This window comes from Aquarana catesbeiana, linkage group LG06 (genome assembly GCF_042186555.1).
Source record: "Aquarana catesbeiana isolate 2022-GZ linkage group LG06, ASM4218655v1, whole genome shotgun sequence".
NCBI lineage: Eukaryota > Metazoa > Chordata > Amphibia > Anura > Ranidae > Aquarana > Aquarana catesbeiana.
The window spans coordinates 256,246,943-256,270,585 of NC_133329.1; the positions used below are offsets into that span (position 1 = coordinate 256,246,943).

Sequence of the window (23,643 nt, forward strand, 5' to 3'; positions counted from 1 at the left end):
CACAGGACTGCTAAAGGGGGAGGATGGCAATGGATGTTCGATACAGCATAACTCACCCGAGGATGGTGATGTATGTGCTGTGGGGGCTGATGAACGACTCCTGGCACCATCTTGGATTTCTCGGCCTGCGGCGAGGGTGAATTACACAAAAGAAATCGGTGAGTTTCCTCAGCCCCTCTCTCTCCTTCCGTTTAAACATCGCTGCCGCAGTGTGCCCCTCGTCTGTATCTACCAATTGGTGTGCTTTCAAGCTGGTGTAATGGGCTGTGAGCCGCTGTGAGACACCCATTATGACAGCGCTCAGCTCTCACACATCCATCAGCTCTGGCTGCCGGCTCCGCCCCCAACCTGTAGAATTTTTTAAACGTCACCTATGGAGATTTTTGAGGGTAAAAGTTTGACGCCATTCCACGAGCGGGCGCAATTTTGAAGCGTGACATGGTGGGTATCAATTTATTCGGCGTAACATTATCTTTCACAATATAAAAAAAATTGGGCTAACTTTACTGTTGTCCTATTTTTTTTATTCAAAAAAAGTAATTTTTTTCCAAAAAAAAGAGTGCTTGTAAGACCGCTGAGCAAATACAGTGTGAAAAAAAGTATTGCAATGACCGCCATTTTATTCTCTAGGGTGTTAGAAAAAAATAATATATGAATATTTATATATGTAATATAAACATTTTAACAAGGCTTTCCTGCCTGCCCAGGAAGTCAGTGTATTTCACAGGTCTTTACAAAGTATGGAAGCTTTAGCAAGACTTGCATTATAATTGCCATTGAAGAGGTTACATCCAGTGGATATAAGGTTTATTCCTAATGTAAGTAAGTTGAGAGCAAGGTGCCCAGGACAAAGGGGAGACAAAGTAAATATGTTTTTTGATCTAATGTAAAAAAAGAGTGGAGCCTACAAGAAAGATCATTATCATTCACATGTGTCTAAGGCAACATAATCTACAAGTCTATTTGTGGTGAAACTTAGATCAAAAGCCCAAGTGTAGGGGGGTGTGGTCAGCCACGGAAATGAATGGCCACATTGTAAGAGAGCCCCACGATCACGGACTTCCCTGAGCAACTAAACAAGCGACTAGAGAGCCCTGAGGGACACTGACCTGCACCAAAGAGCAGCGGGAATGAGAGGGGGATGTCAGCAAAATGGAAAACCAGAGAGGAGCCCCACAAACTTAGTGCATTCTGCAGCCCAGCCGGGACACAGGGAAACAAAGATGGCGCTAGCTCCTCCACTCACTATAACACAGTACAGCAGGCTGCTTATTCAGAGCATGGAGAAGAGAATCACACTGCTACACAGATTCATAACAGCAGTGACTGCCGGAATGACATACTGAGTCCTGTTAAACAAAAAAGAAGGATTTCTTCTAATGAAGGTAATGCTAATACAGCAAATCTTGAGCATAACTGCCTATTTGAAAATAATCCATATGATAAAAAGTTAAATGCAATACCAAGAGCAGGACAGCCCATACTTGATTCAACAATTAAAGACATGATAAGGTCACTAAGAGGTGCATTGCAGCATGATATGATAAACTATATGCAGAAATCTAAAATTGATTGATGCAATAGGACATGGGTGCTCAACCAGTGGCCCTCCAGCTGTTACAGAACTACAAGTCCCATGAGGCATTGCAAGCCACTGAGTTACAAGCATGGCTACCATAGGCAGAGGTGTGATGGGAATTGAAGCTCCAAAACAGCTGGAGGGCCACAGGTTGAGCATCCATGCAATAGGAGAAAGAGTAGATTATGTGTAGAATAAAATGTTCAACTTTACAACTGCGCATAACGAATTGGTTGATTACCACTTTGATCAGGATGAAGAATTTAAACAACTCAGAATTAAAGTGGGAGATATTGAGGACAGAAATAGGTGAAACAATGTGAAATTCAGAGGCATACCTGAAAATGTGAAGCCGTCAGACCTGAAACGCTTTATTAAAAGTATGTTCTCTGAACTAATTCCTTCAATTCCGCAACAAGAGCTTGAAATTGATAGAGCCATATCAATATGGACAATGGTCATATATTGTTTATATTCTACTATGTTATAGCTGGCTAAATTCTGTCTATTTGCATTTAGAATTTGATGCTTTGAACCTTTGATACACCCCTGAAGAAGGAAGTAATTTCTGAAATGTGTTGGGTGTGAAGCCTGTGCTCTATATGGTGTCCCCTACAGCATCTAACCAATGTATCACATTGATGTGTAACTGTATCAGCCACGTTTCTCTTATCAATTATTAATTTTTTGCTATTCTTGAACTGTATTTACTATAATAAATGTCTATTTTTATACTTATATTTATTATTCATATTGTCTTTTGGTGTTATATCACCATTAGGGCCTCTAAAATACCACAAGGGGGAATCTTGCTTTCTGTACAAAAAAAACAGAATGCATATCTCATTATATGCAGAGACTGCAATGCACCAATGGATCCAATTATGAACACATCCAAGAAGGGAAAGATTTCCAGAAGCGGACTAACCAACATATTCTCAGCAGAAGACATGTATGATCCCTGGAGGTGTTTACACACTACAGAAAAAGACTATAACTATATTTACATACAGATTTGTCCATGTCATTATTTGTGTATTTTACCTACTACTCCAGACTATCTGACATACACTTTTATGTTTACAGTCAATACTTACCATGGACACAATGAGACAAATAGGGATACACATTTTCCATCCATGCAATGCTTTCCCTCCAAACTGCCCTGTGTGGGGTTCCTTCTGGCTCCGCCTCCTCAGCTCCCTGGCGAGACACCTGCTGCCGCTGTCTGGAGGCTGCACACCCGTTGGCTCAGCTATGTGTAGTGGTAACTATGGGGCCTTTACTCATTAGGCCCCTCTTACCCTCTGCCTTAAAATACCAATATCATGCCACATACCAAACTGCATCCTTTCACCTTAGGTATAATTCATACACATCTACCCCTGAAGAGTGAGCTGGGACTCCTGATGTTTGTATGTTATGTGATTGTTCATACATAAATGTACCATTATTACTATGATTACTATTTTTACTCTACCCATTTATATGTACTCTGTATGAAGTGGCTTTCTCTGATGATAGCAATGCATGTAATACTTTTACTGAATATATACTGTATTAACTGTTACTTTTATTAGCTTAGCGGTGCCCACCTCAGATAAAGTCCCAGGGCAAAATTTTCTTTTTTGTAACAAACAGAACCAGACAAGGTTGCCCATTGTCCCCACTAATATTCTCCTTAGCGATAGAACCATATATATAAGACCATCCCCAAATATCAAAGAAATTACCATAAGACAATATGAGCATAAATTCATTTTTTTGCCGATGACATCATACTTACATTAACCAAGCCTGAAAAATCTCTACCAACAGTACAAGCATTACTAGAAAAATTTGGGGAGGTGTCATATTAGAAAATCAATTAAAATAAGTGCTATACCCTCCCTATGAATCTCCCTACTGCGATAATCAATAATCTGCACACAAAACATGGATTCAACTGGGATAACACCTCAATAACCTATTTAGGAATACAACTCACTTTCCCACCAACAAAAATATAGGAGGCATATCCCCCCCCCCCCCATTAGAACAAGTCAACAAAGATCTGCAGAACATACAGAAAACTCATTTATCTTGGGTCGGAAAAATAGCTTCATTTAAAATGCAGACTTTACCAAAAATTTTATATTATTTTCGATGCCTACCTATCCCAATACCTACCAAATTTTTTCACACAATTGAATACAAAACCTAAACATTTTATATGGAATAGAAAGAAACCCAGAGTGGCATTTTCAATTTTAACTACCCATACATCTTCAGGAGGAATGAATCTACCAGACAACTATGCATCCTTGTTAGACCAGATGAAATTTTGGCTCACCACACCGGAAGACAAGTTATGGTTAAATATAGAAAAATAATCTACTAAAAGTTATGATCTCTATGCTCTAGCAATAGATAATGCTTTACTCCCTAAAGTAATCACACCCAATCTACTAAGTATCAAAGACACAATATTAGTATGGAAACACATCCTTTCTAAAACTAAAAATATAGAAATAAAATCCAAAGTATTTATCCCAACAGAAGTAATAAATTATTGTAGAATTCAATTATCAGTAGATGATCGGATCAAATAAGGCTACCGTTTATACAAAAATCTACCTTTGCACTTTAGGTCTGTAATTATGAGTAAGCTATAGAAATTCCATCAATATTGTGGGAGTTTTTTACGCACCAAAACGAACAAAAAAGGAAAGGAGTTTCTCTTTTCTATGATCTACTGACCTCCCATTCAAACAACAAAAATGTGCATATGATGAAATGGGAGAGAGATTTATATCAAGAATTTTCTTGGGACTAATGGAAAACATCCTTACAAATATTTAATAAATTATTGTTATGTATTGAACACTGGGACAACGCGCAAAAAATAACAAACAGATGGTATTTAACTCCATACAACTTATCAAAAATCTATCCTTCCACATCCGACATTTGTTGGAGATGCAATGAGCAAGCTGGCAACCTTCTACACATTTTATAGAGCTGTAAAAACCTGAAAAGCTTTTGGAATTCAGTAACATCCTTCATAGTAGATATTACAGGGAACCTTTCCACGCTTACTCCTGCCATAGCCTTATTAGGTATAAATCTTTATAAATATCCCATAATATACAGGACAATTGTGGTTCATATTTTAATAGCAGCAAGACTCACAATAACGAATCTGTGGAAATCTATTGATGCACTTAATCTATCTACGGTTATATCCAGAGTAAATACTCCAGAACAATTCGATTTGATGCTAGCTTACAAGAACTACTCCACCACCACCTTTAGAAAGAAATGGCACAACTAGTTCTCTTACCCTAGAGCCTCTAATTACTTAAAGGAATGTAAATGATAACTTTAACCCTCAGATTGGAATACTCTGAACAATCATTTAAGTAATACGTCGGTGTAGTTTATTATTTCTGGATTCCCTTATATTTCTGCTTTCCCCCCTTCTAATATTACTTCCCTAATTAAAGTTTAAATGAGCTGAATTATAGATTTAACTTGGTGACCTCCCAGGCCTAAAGTATGAACCCATTAGGGGTAGGCAGGTCCAGGACATCAAGAACTGAACGATCCTATAGTAAATTCCTTTATAGTATAGATATTACTACCAATGTTGATTATCGTATACAGCAATTTTATTTGTATTGTTTCTTAACATAAATACAAATGTATTGTTAAAAAAAAAGCCTAAGTCTAAAAAACTGCACAACTACTAGTGTTGCACTACAACCTAGCTTGTCCAACTGCACACATTTACAACAATCATTTAAAGATACACATTTTAAATCCTATATATCACTACAAACTATTATTCACACTAGACATAGTTCCAATAACAGCATACCACACAGACAAATTACTATTGTGCTCTTTCTCTCTCTGCTGCTCCTAGTCCTCTCTTTTTCTCTCATACAATGTAATCGAGTAGGTGCATTGAAAATTATGGTATATGCAATGTCATTTTTTAAACCTGCTTTTCTGTAAAAATATATACCCAGACATGACCATCAAGAATCTTCTCCAGTAATTGGGTTCAACACAGAGTGACAGAGTAATATAGGGAATGAATGCCAGGGGCGCTATGGGGAAAGCAGAAGCCAACTTTTAGAAGGCAGTTTAATATATCTCAAGAATAGTCAATAATTCTTTATATTCTATCTATCTATACACACACTGTATAGAGAGATAGATAGATAGATAAGAAGTCCCGTTTGCAGTTTGCGAGAAGTAATGTGGGGGACACAGCAAACATGTGGAAGAAGGTGCTCTGGTCAAATGAGACCAAAATTTAACTTTTTGTCCTAAAAGCAAAATGCTATGTGTGGTGGAAAACTAACACTGTACATCACCCTGAACACACTCTCCCCACTGTAAAACATGGTGGTGGCAGCATCATGTTTCCAGGATGCTTTTCTCCAGCAGGGACAGGAAAGCTGGTCAGAGTTGATGGGAAGATGGATAGAGCCAAATACAAGGCAATCTTAGAAGACAACCTGTTAGAGTCTTCAAAAGACTTGAGACTGGGGTGAAGGTTCATCTTCCAGCAGGACAACGACCCTAAACAGAGGGTTACCAAGCACCCACACACCCAGAAAATATGGAAACATCTTCTAGAAGCTCCTCGGTATCTCAGTCTTGTTCGCTCCACGATTTAACCGGGCGACAGAGTCAAAACATCCCGGAGATGTTTCGGACTCAGGCGGGCAAAATGGCACCTACTCATTCCTCAAAAGGATCCCAGCAACAAGCGAACGGCTCTAATGGGGCCACCACTACCTCACAGAATGATACAGCCAATGGAGGGATTGTTCTTTCCCCGCATCAACAGCCCAGCCTGAATGATCTTCGCTCTGTGGCAGCTGACATCAAGGACACCTTGACGGCAGCCATCACGGACCTGCTGATCGACATTCAGGCCATCACAGGCAGAGTACAGGCAGTGGAGAAAACAGCAGCATTACACTCCACAGCGATTCGCAGAAATCACCAGATTTTGGATACACACACCAGGCAACTCAGAGATATGAACCACCATCTAGAAGATCTGGATAATCGTTCCAGACGCCACAATCTCTGTTTGATGGGCTTATCGGAGAACATTGACGCGAAACACCTTCAGGCTGAGGTCACAAGCCTCTTTAACAATATGCTGGAGAGACCAAAGGATACGCCAATCACCATGGAACGCATCCACCGTGCACTGAGACCGAAGGGAAAGGATGAAGATCCACCTAGGGATGTGGTATGCTGTATAGTGGATCATCAACTCAAAGAGGAGCTGTTGAGGAAAGCCTGCATCTTGGCACCATTACTATACAACGGCATGGAGCTTCGCATATTCCAGGATCTTCCAAATATAACACTTCAGTGCAGGAGGGAATCGAGACCCCTATAGGAAGTTCTCCGCATGAAAGGTATCACCTATCATTGGAAATTTCCCTTCAGCCTCGCTGCCACAACACAAGAACGCTCTAAGCTCTGCTCAGAGTCCCGGAAGATCTCCAACATTTTTGTGAGACGCTGGAGTGGTACGCTGGGTTTCGTCCTCCTATGTCTCACACGTCTCATTCCAGATCCGAACCGATGGAGACTCAAGACGTCAGCTATCGCAGGCACAGATCACCCTCGGAAGCTAGGTCGCAACACCCAGGCTCACATCCATCTTCAATCAACAGCCCGACTAAACCTCTGCATACACGCAGAGCCAGAAGGGATCGACAGATGATCATCCAATGGAGCATCGAACAGTATTCATTAATCAGTTAAGCTGTTTCTTACCCCTACACTGCTTAGTTTACCCAAGCTCCGTTTTATCAGTCCGTTGCCAAACAGATAGCCTGGCTACACTAAGTTCACCCGTTGTTAGGGTTCAGATTGACTACAACACTTCCAAGTATAGCTCCGACAGGAATGAAACCCGGCATAGACGCTATTCGAACACAACTGGTTGCCACACTTCTGGACGTTGGTAAAAGACTTCCTACACCTGACATCAGAGACTTCTACAGTCTTTTTACACTAAAGTTCTGCTTTTACTTAAGGCTGTATGCCTGCACTGATTAGGGATGTATCCTTTTTACTATATACAGTAGTGGCGATCTGGACTACTGGCACTGCCATACCCCCGAATCCCCCTATGATGGATTGTCGAGAACCATAGCCCTATGTTCCTGCAAATATGGTTTTTATTCTTACTGTTAATTTTTTTACTTTAACAGTGTTGAACTGAATATGTTGTTATGTAGGGGGGTGGAGTTCGGGAGATGAACCGCTCATTGTTGCGACATAGGATAGCAACATACATACACCACTAATCACCTCCTTCGGATAAAGGAGTAAGACATAGCCATTAATTGGGATCGTACGTGATGCTCCAGAGCCATTACACTGCAATTTATTAATCTTTGAGGCTAACAATAATACCACAACAGATTAGACACAGCTCCAACTCACCCCTTGTGATTAAAGTATTTTCTGGGCGGGTGGTCCCACAAGCTCCTCCCTCTGTGAACCGCAATTGGTATGGTAGATATGTGCCATGATTCAACCTTGATTGTCACCTATGCTATAGCATATGCACGTAGAGCTCAGGCTGACATAGGTCCTGCCTACATATCAGGATACTAGGCCATATCCATGATATTCTTCTTTAGGGGCTAAGGCTAATGTTCTTGAATTTAGATCAAGGGGAGAGTAGTACTGCAAACAGCCTTCTCCATATCCCTATGGGCAAGGTCTGAGCTAATGATAAAGACCCAGACAGCCAACAGTTTCTTACTCCCCAGAACTCGCTCCTAACTCATGTCATCTCTAAAAATGACATGCTGGTAAATCCTTATAATAGTGCCTGGATGACACACACACGAGATTTCCTGTCAGGTTCGCTTACCGATCAATGTATATATAACCGGGAGGTAGAATGTGCCCTTTTCTATACCATGCCCTCTCGGACCAGAACGACCGATCAAAGCCTTATATAGTAGCAGGCACTACAATCTCCAGAGGTGAACAGGGGTGTCAAGATCAGAAGTCAAGTCTCACCGACGACTTATTCGGGTTTTGGCCCTATCAACATAAGGTGATGACTGTCCAGTTTGACTTGTGAATCATTTTCCCGCTCACCCTTAGAAGAAATTTATTTAACACGCAAACATTAGGTGACTACAGGCAATATGCTTATCACATGATGTTTAAACGAGCCTTGTAGCTATCATTAGGGGTATCTCAGGTTCTGCATGTTATATGTGAATTGCTTTTTGAATTTTTAGATCACTAAGGTCTTACTGTTATCAGGTTTTATGTTCTTTGTTATATTGTTCCTGGTTGCTCATAGCATATCCCTTTGCTCATAGAAGTCCTCAATTCACCATGTTCGCCTCTGAATGAGGCCGTAAGTTAATAGAACCTTCTGGATAATGCTGTGAACAAATCAAACTGATTCTCACTTACAACAACCCGGAGGATTTGAGGCACATGCTCACATCACATCACATCACCCCAACGCATCATCCCTCTCATATTTAATATCCATAATACAAATACTTATGTAGGAGCAATCTAAATCTTACAGCACATTCTTTTGTAAAACATACATGAACTCCCAATTATTAAGGTCCCCAAGCCTCGTACGAACCATCCTCACATACCACATTGTACTCCCTCAGTTAGCGGGACACGACCCATTCTGACAGGTTTCTATTTACACAAGAGTCAACCTAGCCTCCCACACAGTAGTTTCAGGGTGGTTCCAGATTCATCTGGATCACATTCCCCCTCGCACCACTGACCCAATCCGGATACACTGGTTTGCGGGTTCAAACCGAAATCGGACTAGTGGGCAGGCTCACCAGTCACCGGAAGTACTTCTGTACTCCCCAGCTTCTATAGCTCACGCTTACCAAACTACAGTCCAACCAACGCCCTCCCTTTTCCCTGTCCAGGGTCTCAACTATTCCTATAACCTTCCACTTTTCCCCCACAGTTCAACGATTACCCGTAATTCCTCATAGGGGTTTTTTGCTCCCGTTGCACTCCTCCTCTCTATACCCCAACATACATTTTTGGGAATCTTACTATTTAGATGCCGAAAGTTTAAAGGCGGATATTGGAGAGTTACAGTAGAGGTATTGCCCAGAACACATAATGTCACCTAACATGAAAGCTCATCAGCTTAACAGTAGACACAAAAACGGTACCAAGATAGCCTCCCTAAACGTACAGGGCCTCAACGTCCCAGAAAAACGCTCTCAAATTCTTCAGTCTATGCATAACATCAAGGCGGACATCATGTTTCTCCAAGAAACACATTTTAAAGCAAATTGTGTTCCTAAACTATCTAACAACCATTTCCCAGCGGCTTTACACGCTACCAATATGGAATCCAAAGCAAAAGGGGTTTCTGTCCTTTTCTCGAAAAATTGTCCATTCCAAATAGCAGACTCCCTCTTAGATGAAGAGGGGCGTTTCTTGTTCATCAAAGGCTCATTGTTAGGTAAACACCTTACCCTAGCTAATATATACGCTCCTAATGTCAAATAAGTCCCTTTTTTCAGACGCTCATTACACAGACTCGCATCTTTTCAGGAGGGTACCACTGGTAGTAGGTGGAGATTTTAATGTCCCACTGAACCCACTTCCAAACACATCTTCTGGTACCATCCAAATTACCCTTTAATGCACGATTACACTACATGATTCATGGCACACACTAAATCCTCAGGAAAAAGATTACACCTTTTACTCTAACCCACATGACTGATATTCCAGACTTTACTTTTTCTATCGCAAAGAGATCTCCCCATGCTCCTCAAAGCCACCATTGAGCCAATGTTCATATTGGATCATCATCCTATTACCGTGTCCATTGAATTAACAACATCCCAGTCTCACTCTCCAATATGGCGCTTGGATCCGTTCCTACTTACGGATACCCTGATAGCCGCTACAATTCAAGACTGACTTACACAATACTTCCAAGATAATAATGCCCCAGAAATCTCCCCAATGACAAAATGGGAGGCTATAAGGGGAATTAATTGCTATTGCCACCAAAAGAAGACGAGAGAGACAAGCCCACATATCAAAACTTTCAAACCACATTCAAGAGCTAGAAAGATCACACAAAATGATTAAAGCGATCTCCACTCTCCAGGAACTCACCCGAGCTAGGACCGAATTGGTAGATGAACTGAATAAAAGAACGAAACGTAACTTTATACTGTCACAAAAATTGTTCTACAAATATGGTAATAAAGCAGGTAGACTACTCTCCAGAGAACTCAAGGCAAAAAAACTACAACAACGATTCATTGTATAAACAACTTGGTGGGGACAAAACTAACCTTTAATGACAGCCTGACAGTAGGGTACTACAAGGCATTTATAGATACGCTTCATCCATATTTCCTCAATGCATTTAATACCCTTTCTGCAGACAACCCTCCTCCCAGAGACCTTTTAACAGCACATATTACTGTACTCCCAAAACCTAACAAAGACCCAATGTCCAATTTCCAATTATAGACCAATCTCATTATTGAATGTGGACCTCAAAATTTACGCAAAAATTCTAGCTAATAGACTCTTACCCCTACTATCTAATCTTATTACTCATGACCAAGTAGGCTTTATACCAGGGAGAGAGGCGAGAAACAATACCCTGAAAGCGATTAACATACATAAATGGCTGACTTCAACTCACCAATATGTATTTTTCTTTCCTTGGACGCAGAGAAGGCATTCGGCAGGGTGGCATGGGACTACATAGCAGAAGTTCTCAAAGCGATTGGCATGCGTGAACGTATGTTACAATTCATACTGGCATTATATTCAAGTCCAACAGCTAGGGTGCGAGCCAGCGGCCGCCTGTCGAGTGCCTTCTCCATCTCCAACGGGACACGTCAGGGATGCCCACTCTCCCCGCTAATATTTGTCCTCACTTTAGAACCTTTCCTCAAAGGAAACCAGGACATCAAAGGTATCTCAATAGCAGAGACCACTTACAAGCTTGCGGCTTTTGCGGATGACATTCTCTTACTCTTAAAAAACCCACATGTCACGATACCCAATCTTCTCAAAGACCTGGCATTATTTGACACATTGGCCAACCTACGAATCAACTTTGCTAAATCAGAAGCATTAAATATTTGAAGGGGGCATGGCCAGGCAGCGGATGTAGCCGGACGCATACTCGGTTCTCTCCGCCGAAACTCTGCTCTTTAATCCTGCAGGCTCACCTTACAGCCACGCAAACAAGACCTGCTGGTTGTCAGAATATCCCCCGAGTACTACCCAGCACTCAGCGACACAATTACCGCCCGATGTCCGCCGCAAGAAGGCAGAACGCGGCCCGGTCCGTGGACAGCATGGCCCAAAATGGTGCCCAGCCACAGTGCTCTGCTAAAGAGCTCCACAGAGAAGCAGCAGAGAAATTGTTTTCCAGGCCCCTTTCCGTGGATCCCACCATTGCATCAGGCACACCGGAGGACTCATCCGGAGGTATTTCTGAAGCCGATGACGCAGTGCCCCTGGAAGATGCCAGTGGATCGGGGTTTGCTTGGGGCGCAGTAAGTACCCCAGAGGGTGGCTCCACTAGGCCTCATATCCCCACCAGCCCCACTGCTGACAATGAACCCTCACTCAGAGACATTTTTGCGGCAGTAAACACATGTAATGCCTCTCCGACAGCCCTTACAGCTGAGATAAAAGGGGTAAAAGCTGAAATTACTTTCCTGCGGCAAGACATCCAAAATCTTAGGGAAAGAACTTCTGCACTAGAGGGGAGAGTCAGCTCCATAGAGAATGACATGGCACCCATGCAAAGGGATCTCACTTACAATAATCATCTCCTCACACAGCATTCCTCTCGTTTAGAGGAATTAGAGAATAGAATGAGAAGAAAAAATATCAGAGTGATTGGGCTGCCAGAAAGAATTGAAGGAAAGAACCCAGTGGAGTTTATTGAAAAATGGCTGGTGGCTGCTTTTGGCAAGGATGTGTTTACCCCCATGTTCTCTGTGGAGCGTGCACACAGAGTTCCAGCAAGGCCTCTGCAAGCAGGAGCCCCTCCAAGACCTTTCCTATTCAAGCTTCTTCATTATAAAGACAGAGATGCAATACTGCACAATGCCAGGGTTAAACCGGAGACCTTAAAAATTGATAATGCCAAAATATACCTTTTTTTCCAGACTTCTCTGCTGAATTGCAGAGGCAGCGCATAAAGTTTATGGATGTCAAACGATGCCTCAGGTCCCTTGATCTGAAATATGCTATGCTGTACCCTGCCTACCTTAGGGTAGAAGCACTGGGCTCAGTGCATTTCTTTGATTTACATCTGCGGCTGCACAATGGTTGGATTGGGAAGAACAGTCGATTCAGGAAGCTCGCAACCGGCGCCCTAACCCTCATGACGGGTAAAGTACCACTTCAAGAGGCATCCTATTGTTCTTTCATTTCCAAATGTCAAGGCGGAGAAAGCTGTTGATGTATGGACTTATATTTCCTACCAGGCTGCCTGTTCTAGCTGTTAAGAAGTTGTTAAGACACTAAAGTGCACTTCCATTGTTGCTCCCAAGATGGTCTGGTCCTTTCCTCCCATTGCCTTTTGGCGACTCAGTTTGGCCATGTTGGCCAGTTACTTTTTGTTTTTTTACTTCATTGACTACGCCACTGCGGGATCTCCACCATTATTACTCCTTTTGTTTTGCATTGCTTCCAATCCCAGTGAGACTAACTCGTCTCCCCTCTCATTGTTTCATCGCTCATTGGAACTGCTGACATCTAATCGCCATTTCCTCACAGGATACTGGGAAAAATGTTCCCCTTTATTTTGCTCATACCTTTTTCTCTCTAGTCATACTGCATTATTATCTAAAATTATCCTTGTTATTACTGATATACTGATGCAATGTCCAAGATAACCAGAATTTTGTCCTGGAATGTCCGGGGTTTGAATAATCCTGTTCGCCCAGTTAAGCGCATTAACGCGGATGTGATCTGTCTACAGGAGACTCACTTCCCCCGACTTCCACTCCTCAATTTGCCGTACGACAGTTTTGTCATCAATACCATGCTACTTATTCTGTGTACTTGAGGGGGGTGAGTCTCCTGGCGAAACGTGATACGTAGTTCTCTGCTGTGGAAATTAAATCGATTGATCCGGATGGCCGCTACATTTTTCTTTTTTGTTCCCTTTATGGGACTAAATGCATATTGGCAGGGTTGTACATTCCACCTCCATTCTCAACTAGTGTCCTCAAAAACTTAGCAGACTTTATGTCCCGCTTTCCGGGCATGCCGGTCTTGGTCATAGGGGACTTTAACAATTACATTGATCATGATAGGGACAAGCTGTATGCCCGGATGGGGGACAGGCCACAGAGACAACATGGTCCTACCCCCTTTGCTCGCCTCCTGTCAGAGATGGGTCTTACTGATTTCTGGAGAATGCGTAATCAAGAAGCCAGGATGTATTCATGCCAGTCAGCCTCAGTAGGGGGCTTATCCAGAATTGATATGGGGTTAGGGAACGACCTTCTGTTGCCATTGGTTAAATCCTCACAATATCATACCAGATAGGTATCGGATCATTCCCCATTCTCAACAGATTTACGGATGGGGGTGGTTTAAAGTAATACCCTATGGAAACTCAAGCCCTTCTGGCTAACGCTTATCCTGGACCCTGAACCGATACCAGAACTTCTCATGAATTTTCTCAGACATAATATCGACTCAACAACTATAGGTACGGTGTAGGGACACAGCAAAGGCATACCTACGCAGGCAGTTTATCAAAGTGATATCCCAGATCAAAACTTCCACTAAAAAATGGGAGACGTCATTATTAGAGGAAGTGCAGCGCTCGGAGGCAAAATATGTAGCTGACCCTTCTGATGACACTAAAAGGACATGGTTGGCAGCTCAATCCATGCTTAGGGACTTATCTCTACAGTTGGCAGAAAACAAAAGATTCTTTTTACAGCAGAGTCACTTTGAGGAAGGGGAAAACACAGGACATATGTTAGCACTGCTGGATAAATCGCAACAGTCGTCCTCACACATAGGGGTAGTAAATGACACACATGGTATGCCATGCTATACCACTAAATCTATTATAGATGTTTTTAAGCAATTTTTCCAAGATGTTTATTCTTTTAAAGTTCAACCCTTCCAGAAGGATATCTGCTCATTTTTAGACAAATATCCTATTCCCTGCTTGTCCGCCTCGGACTCTGCCCTGCTCAGTGCCCCTTTGATGGAGGACGAGTTGTTAGAAGCCCTAACTCATGCACAAAACAGCCGGGCACCTGGGGCTGATGGCCTTCCTTCAGAGGTGTATAACCGTTATTCTGCATACTCATCCCAACCCTCCTAAAAGTTTACAACCAAGCTTTTGAGACAGGGACTCTTCCTGCCTCTATGAACGAGGCCCTTATAGTACTACTGTTAAAGCCCGACAAAGATGCTTTATCACCAGACTCATATAGGCCTATTTCGCTACTCACATTTGATGTCAAACTACTTGCCAGAGTACTGGCTAACAGGCTGGCCAAATGTATTCAACCGGTGATCCACAGAGATCAATCCGGCTTCATACCGATAAGATCTACATCTCAAAACCTGCGTAGATTATTTCTTAACCTGCAAGTCCCCACTGACAATCCAGGTAATAGGGCCATCTTCTCTTTGGACGCCGCTAAGGCGTTCAGTAGCGTCAAATGGCCCTGTTTATGGGAGGTGTTGGCCAGATTTGGAGTAGGTGCATCATTTTTAAAATGGGTTCAGTTGTTATATAGCTCCCCATCAGCAAGAAGGCGTGTTAACGGAGATGTGTCCGGTTCCTTCAGGCTCCACAGAGGCACGCGACGGGGGTGCCCGTTGTCACCCCCTGTTGTTTGCCCTTGCCTTGGAACCCTTCACCATACATATTAGAGCAGCACAGAACACCACAGGATTCCGACATGGACCTAGACAAGATGTTATATCTTTATACGCGGACGACACGTTGATCTACTTGGGAGACACTGACAGTTCATTGGAAAATGTGATGAGCCTGATAGCTGACTTTGGAAAGCTGTCAGGTTTTAGCATTAATTGGAATAAATCAGTACTCATGCCCTTGGACCCCTTGCCGAGATCCTTACCTGACTATGCTGAGGACATAGTTGTAGTTAAGGAATTCCGCTACTTAGGTATTTAGGTGACCCCGGACCCTACGCAATACCTCAAGCTGAATATGGTTCCTTTGCTTAGAAGACTCAGACTGAAATGCTCTGCATGGAAAAAGTTACCCTTCACAGTTACCGGGAGAGTTAATTTTAATTAAAATGGTATGGGCCCCTCAACTTCTTTATATATTTCACAACTCCCCTATATTGATAACACACAAATGGTTCACTCAAATAGATGCTCAGTTAAGAGATTTAATATGGGGCAACAAACCTGCGCAAATCAGTTTGAGCTCCTTACAATTAGCTAAAGATCAAGGTGGCATGGTGGTGCCGCCACACCAGATATTATTTTATAGCCTCCCAGCTACAACACCTAGGTAATTGGGGGGAGTAGATATTTCAGACCCTCCCATATGGAGAAATAAATATTTCAAGGAACTTTTCAAGCTTGGGGGTTTTCGCCCTTGGAAGGAAGCAGGCATTCATCACATTACACAATTGTATACTGGAACCATACTTAAATCCTTTGCAGATATCAGAGACAAATTCTCCCTTCACAGGAATCAATTTTATAAATGCCTCCAATTGAGGCATGCAATCCAATGTGAGGGTAGAATATCTCCTCTTGTACCGATGGTGCATCCTTTGATGAGTGAGGTACTGTTGACAGATGAGAGGAAAGGTATGATATCAAGGGTATATACTAGATTGATTAACTTCACCCATGAAGCTAGCACACTCCCCTGCAGAAGGGGGTGGGAAAGAGGCTCGGGACCTATAGATGGAGACACATGGGAGTTATGTCTGACATCTGCACCTTTGGTATCAGTATCTGCATCACAAAGATTATCTCATCTTTATCTATTACATAGAGTATACAAAACTCCAACTAGACTACATAAATGAGGATTTAGAGAAACTCTGTTGTGTCCGAAGTGTTGTGGCCATAATGGTGATCTTTTACATATGATGTGGAAGTGCCCAAAGCTCTTCAGGTATTGGCAATACGTTCTCAATTCTATTACACAAGTGTACCAGTTCCCAATCCCGCAGGATCCAATTGTGCGCCTACTTGGTGCCTTGGAGATACCCTCACTCTCACCAAACGGTCATATTGCTGTATTACGCTTGTTATATATAGCCCGCAAGTCAACGGGTAGACAATGGGTGGAACTGGTGAATAGGTTGCTGATACGCGAGAAGCTTACTTAATACCGCAACTTTCTGAAGAAATTCTATTCAATGTGGCAACCATGGTTAGATACTCCAGGATTGGGCCCAAATCAGCTGGTGATGGACACACTTCTACAAATGTAAATGTGAGGATGGAGGGGCTTGGGTGTGTTATATTCCGGGATATGGTATATGCATAGGGTGGATTGTGAGAGGTGTCGTGGTGGATGTACCATACTTTTTGATAAGTTAGGTTGTTTAGATAATCTTATACCCTATGGGGTATAGTTGCTTCATCCCTTTTCTTCCTTTTTGATAAGCTAAACTCTAAATGTGTTAATTGGTCATAAACACACTTAGGATATACAGTCCAGTTAATGCCTTCTAATTTAACCGTGGCCAAGCAGTACAGCATAATACACTGCTTATATGTTTATAGTAGTTTATGCTATCATATACTTCTAAATGTATAATCTGACAGAATGAAAATGATGCTGTATTTTAATTTATTACTGCACATGTTTTCTGACTGTATGTATATTTGCTGGTTTTTGTACAATAAACTTGTTTTTTTTTTTTTTTTTTATTTAAAAAATATATTGTTTATAAAAGAGATCCAATCGCAATGCCAAACAAATTTCCTGTTCAAATGGCAACCAAATTCAATTACGTATCTTGGAATCCAAATACCGGCCCAGTTATGTGACTTATACAGCAAGAATTATATCCCAATCCTCCAAAATATTCAGAAAGATCTCAAATCATGGTCCACAGGACTATTTTCATGGTTCAGTAGAACATCTATTATTAAAATGACCATCCTATCAAAACTACTCTACATCCTACAGACAGTCCCTGTAAAATTGCCACAATCATTTTTTGCTTCATTTCGCAAATTCTGTACTGAGTTCATTTGGGGTGAGTCAAGACCCAGACTGAGCTTTGCAAGATTGACTCTACCCAAAATGAAAGGTGGTCTAGGACTACCGGACATCCGCAAATACTACTGGGCGTGTCAACTGACCAGAGTAGTAGACTGGAACATCCATGCACACACAAAAGCTTGGATCATCATAGAACATACTTTCTCACATTTACCACTTAGACAATTACCCTGGTTCGCCACGAGCCACATTCCACAACAATGCAAACAGCACCCATTAATTAGAAACACACTGCAAATTTTCAGTAAAACGTGTCACCAATTTAAAATCTCTTCCTCTCCGGGTCTGCTAATGCCGATAAGACAAAAATCTGATTTCCCACCGGGCAATGATGATACCTTCCTTCCAGAACTAAGGCCATACACTGACTTGAGAGCAGTAGATTTCTTCTCTGGAGATACCTTTTTACCGCTATCCACTATCGCATCACAGATGCCAGACCAACATATGTCGTTCTGGTCATACATGCAACTTCGACATTTTCTTACCGAAGCTCGGGTAAGCCCAGCATTTTAGAGATAACACTCACAATTCGAATCGCTCTGTATCAACACTGAACCTCAACATCATCTGATCTCAATCATTTATGCCATCCTCTTTGATAAGCATAGTGCTAAATCTAATATAGCGAGCATACACTGGGAAAGAGACCTCTCCATTAACCTTTCAGAAGTAGAATGGGTGAAAATGTATGCAAATATACACAAAGGTTTGATTAATGTATCTGCCCAAGAGAATGGCTTCAAACTATTCTCCAGATGGTACAAAACACACCTCAAGCTGCACAAACTTAATCCTGCGATTCCTCCCACATGTTGGAGATGCCATGCCAAGGAAGGCTCGCTTCTCCACATCTGATGGGATTGTCCCTCGATCCTACAATTCTGGACAGAGATCCACCGCCTTATGACCCAAATTACATCACGCCAAATAGACTTCTTACCAGCCCAAATGCTTCTCCACCACTCTACACTACCTGAGAAAACTTACCGTCGTTCTTTGGCCCTACGCCTACTTAATGCAGCAAAAATGTGTATCCCAGTTCATTTGAAGTCTCCCCACACACCTACAATAATGGAATGGATTAAGAGAGCGAACAAGGTAGCTGCAATGGAGGATCTAGTACACCAAGCACATGACACATCCACTACTTTCCAGAAAACTTGGGCTTGCTGGCAACATTTTCAAACAACGCCCAAATACACCACACTTATAAACAGTACATAAGATTGAAGCACAAGGAGATGGCAAAGGTAAAAGACAGAGAGTCGCTTGTATGCCTCTACTTTCTCATCCCCCTTGTGCTCATACTGATCAGCTTTGTTCCATTACCAGATCATATATGTATAACCCCTTAAGGTAACCCCAAAAATTGAACACTGATTGAGCCCGAGACCCTAAACCTGCACTATCATATAAGGATTATAGAACGATAACAGGGGTGTATGCACCCATCCCCCTGCCCTCCCACCCCTTACCACTAGAACCGAGTATACATGGACAGGGAAGAGATCACAATCCCTTTACTTGCACGTAAGAGATCTTACTCACCGCGCACACCTGAAGGTTCTTCGGAATTGGTATCAGACGCACTCCAGTTATCTCCTGGGATTGCTAGAGATCCGAAGACCACAACCCAGCTAACCATACACTGATAGGACCTTAGAAGTCCACAATCTTCTACAAAGTACATACTACTAGCTGCAGAAAAGCTAAAGTTATATAATTCTCAACACATAGTTACACCCAAATTCATTTTACCATAAGAGGAAAATTGAAAGTACTAAATCATCATCACTCCTATTCAGGGGTTACCCATTAACAACAAAATGATACTCAGTAGGACTTTTCTTCATAACACCGGCACCAGAAAAGGAAAATCTGAACGTAATATATTTTGGTTTAATGAATATTAATCTTACTGATTTGGAGTATCCTTCAAACTGGACAAGTTTTACAAGGGCGATTCTCCCTAACTACACTGTAAGACTCCCCAGTCTTCCTCTCCGTTTTTAATTGTACTTTTATTTGGCCTACGTTTGAACTAGTGCATTAGATATAACCATTTTATTTTTTTATTTTCTGTAAATCTAGCTCACATGTGATACTGATGTTTCTGTATGTTTGTTTTGACAATGCAATAAACTTTATCTTGGAAAAAAAAAATACATTTACGTTTTTAGTTGTAACATGACAAAATGTAGAACATTTCAAGGGGTGTGAATACTTTTTCAAGGCACTGTAGATAGATATGGTATATATATATATATATATATATATATATACAGAGAGAGAGAGAGAGAGAGAGAGAGAGAGAGAGAGAGAGAGAGATTTATATATCTATATATCTATCTATAGATATATATATATATATATATATATAGATAGAGAGAGAGAGAGAGATATCTCTGTCTATCTATCTATATATACACACACACACACACACACCATATGCTAAAATGTAACATGGAGATCTAACGCTTAGATCAGAAGATATAAACTGTAATATTTACTTAAAAACATTTAATATTTTAAATTCTTATTCTGCATTGACTGCGTAGACTAAATTATACTGCCTTAAGCACTTTGACGCCCTGGAGGAGGGGCGAAACGCGTCGACGAAACATCCGGCTCACGTCCAACCAGTGACTCATTTCCTGTTTCCGTGGAACGCACGCTGCAAGCGGCGATCGCCGAAGTATTCTGATATGCCTGATTGCAACCGGGAGGCTGTGAGTAGCACTGTGATGCGCAAGTGATTTCCCAGCTCCACAATATTTCACCATATTGCCTTTCTCTTTCTTTTGGGGTCAACATCCACAAGTATATGACTTATCTGCATGAACATCTATACAGGCTCCTACATTAGAGGCATCATTCACAACATCCATGGCGATTGATTGACACTGCAGGCTGAAGGGATGCTGTTTGCTTCTAGTGAGACTGCTAATGGGAGCCCTGTTTAGTAGCCCAGCCGGTATTTATTTAGGACTATTTATTAGCACTATATCAACTCTGTTAGCACATAAAATATATTTATTATTTCACCAGCAATTGGATAATACTGATTGCGGATCTATTGTAATTTGCACTTTATGTATGAGATTTATGGGGAATTAGCAGTCTATTTGTGTATTGCACCCAGTGTACACTAATATTCACTACCCATGTCATTTATGGATTTAAGTATATCAGTATTGCACAGAGCACTTTATATATAGGATATTCATGGTATAGCACATTTTTTACCAGTGCTGTATGTGTTTGTTTTATTAATATCTGTCCGTTTATCTCCTACTCTATTAGCTTTTAGACAATCCTTGAAAACCCTTCTCTCTACCCACACCTAACAACTGTATTTTCATTTTTTCCTTCAGCTCACCCCCCAAAGTTATTACCTTTTGTTCCACTTGACCCTCCCTCCTAGATTGTAAGCTCTAACGAGCCGGGGCCTCTGATCCCTCCTGTATTGATTTGTATTGTAACTGTACTGTCTGCCCTCTTGTTGTAAAGCACTGCGCAAACTGTTGGCGCTAAATAAATCCTGAATAATAATATTAATATGATATGGATCAATGAAAAGGGAATTAATTTGACTATAACATCATCTGACCCTAATGTTTGCACACAGCTTCCCTGCTATTATAATTTATATCAAAAAGCTTACCTTTCTTTCTGCTAAATGCACGATTCATTTTGTTTATTGGAAAAAGTCAGTCTGCGAGTCTTCTTTCTAAAATTAAATTACAATAATACATTAAGACAGTAACTGTGAACAACAAACATATGCACCCTTCTTTGCCAGAAACTTTTTTTTTATTCTAGTAGCGGACCTGGCATTAGGATATTCATTCAACTGCATGTGGAAACACCTTTGCACAAAACAATAATCACCTGCTGCAATAAATTTGATTCTAAAAAGAGATGTCCCTCTAAAGTAGAGAGTAAATACCTTTCTCCCTACCCGCACTGCTGAACAATACTCTGATGAAGAGGACACTGAAACTTCCAGGAATATGACCTCCTTTGTCCCCCACTGCATTTAGTGGTTTCACCTTCCCACCTCTATGACACGACAATAGCGACTTTGGAGTGTGCAGGGAAAACTACTGAGGTTATCCACACTCTCAGAAGAGTTACTTTCTTAGGGAGACTTTAGTAAGTGATTCTTATCACAGTGGTTGTGTTTAGAGATGTGCATGATGGAATTTTTTTTTTGTTTCGGTTCCATTCGTAAGGCAAATCATTTTGTTTCCTCATAATCTTAATGTTAGAATGGTTGGTTTTCAGAATTTCATATATTTGCATTCGTTTTGTATCTTTGTTTTTCTGAATCAATTCACATTTTTGGAAGTTCTGTTATTCTTTTGTTATTTCGGAAGATTGGCTATATCCCTGCTAGTCCAACCCACAAAGAGAAATGAAATAAGCTGATTGGACAAGATCGAGTGGAGTCGCAGGCGTCCGAAAGTAACAAATGGAATTACATTAATTTCAGATTAATTTGCTATGTTATGATTCAGAAATTATGATGGATCAACCTCCATTCAACCCAAACACAATAAGCAGGAATCATCTTATTTCACTTTTATACCTTACTGCAACATGTTTCCAGTTTAAGTGCCGGTTCACACGGGGCGACTTGTCAGGCGACCTAGCCTCCTGAGAAGTCGCCTCCCGTTCTGTACAATGGAACCGTTCTAATAGGAGCGACGCAAGTCGCTCCTACTTAGAAAAAGGTTCCTGTACTACTTTGGGGGCGACTTGGACTATACAGAAGTTGTTTTGCAAGTCGCCGTGGCAGTCGTGTGCAGGTCGACTCGGTGAGGCGACCTGCAAGTCGTGCCGCCCCTGTGTGAACCAGGGCTAAATGTTTCCAGTTTAAATGTAGTGCATTTTTTATAATAATGAAAAATGTTAATGCAAAAAGAATTGACTGATTATCCAAGAGTCAAAGACTACTGAACTACTCTCATCTGAATAAAACAAATGAATCCCAATTAATACGTATTCATCCGTTATGTTATTGAGTTGAATTAACTTCCCTATTCCCAACCTAGTTTGTTTGTTGGACTGCAAACATAGAAAATAAACGAATGGTCTCTCAAGTTCAACCCCAATACAAAAACAATCTTATTAGAATATTCACGCTACTTTCACTAAAATAAAAACAAATAGATCCAAATCAATTTGTATCATTTGTTATGTAGCTATGTTATTTTGGATGCTTCAAACACTAACAAAAGGCCCACACTATCACATTTTGTCATCCGAAGGAAACAAATGAATATGAATGAATTTGTTGTTTTCATTATAATTTATTTTGGACTGGTTGAAATTCATTGCTACTGTGATTCGTATACATCCGAGTCTCCAAATCACGCAAATTGTGTCTTAATTTCGATTCATAACAAAATGAAAGGCACATGTCTAGTTTTGTTCAGTGGCATGACCAGCGATAGAGGTAGGTATTTACTTCCTACTTTGCAAGGATATCTGGTTTTGGAAGTTTAATTTTTGAGAGAAAGTTGCTTTACGGTACTGTATTTTCATCATGAGACACAACATACTAAAAAAAATAACCTGCAGCTGAATAGAAGTCATAAGCACCTGCTTCCAACTCTGCCTTACCACCAGAGCCCCAGTAAATACCAAGTACCTCTGGGTATGGGAGGAACCATGTTTTTTGGACTTCCTGAATCCCACAAAGCATGAAATAAGTGCAAATGACCTATGGTATAGTATTTTTAAAATTACTTTTCCC

The 23,643-nt window shown here is 41.2% G+C and overlaps 1 protein-coding gene across 4 annotated transcripts in view; it reads right to left on the reverse strand.

Annotated features, from left to right (window-relative positions):
- Nucleotides 1-23,643, reverse strand: part of GULP1 (GULP PTB domain containing engulfment adaptor 1) — a 1,281,953-nt gene that overhangs the window by 571,364 nt on the left and 686,946 nt on the right. For all 4 annotated transcript variants that reach the window (XM_073633218.1, XM_073633220.1, XM_073633217.1 and 1 more), the window contains one exon: nt 21,547-21,612. In XM_073633218.1, coding sequence (XP_073489319.1) covers nt 21,547-21,574 — 28 coding nt within the window. In that variant the 5' untranslated portion in view covers nt 21,575-21,612. The remainder of the gene's footprint in view (nt 1-21,546; nt 21,613-23,643) is intronic.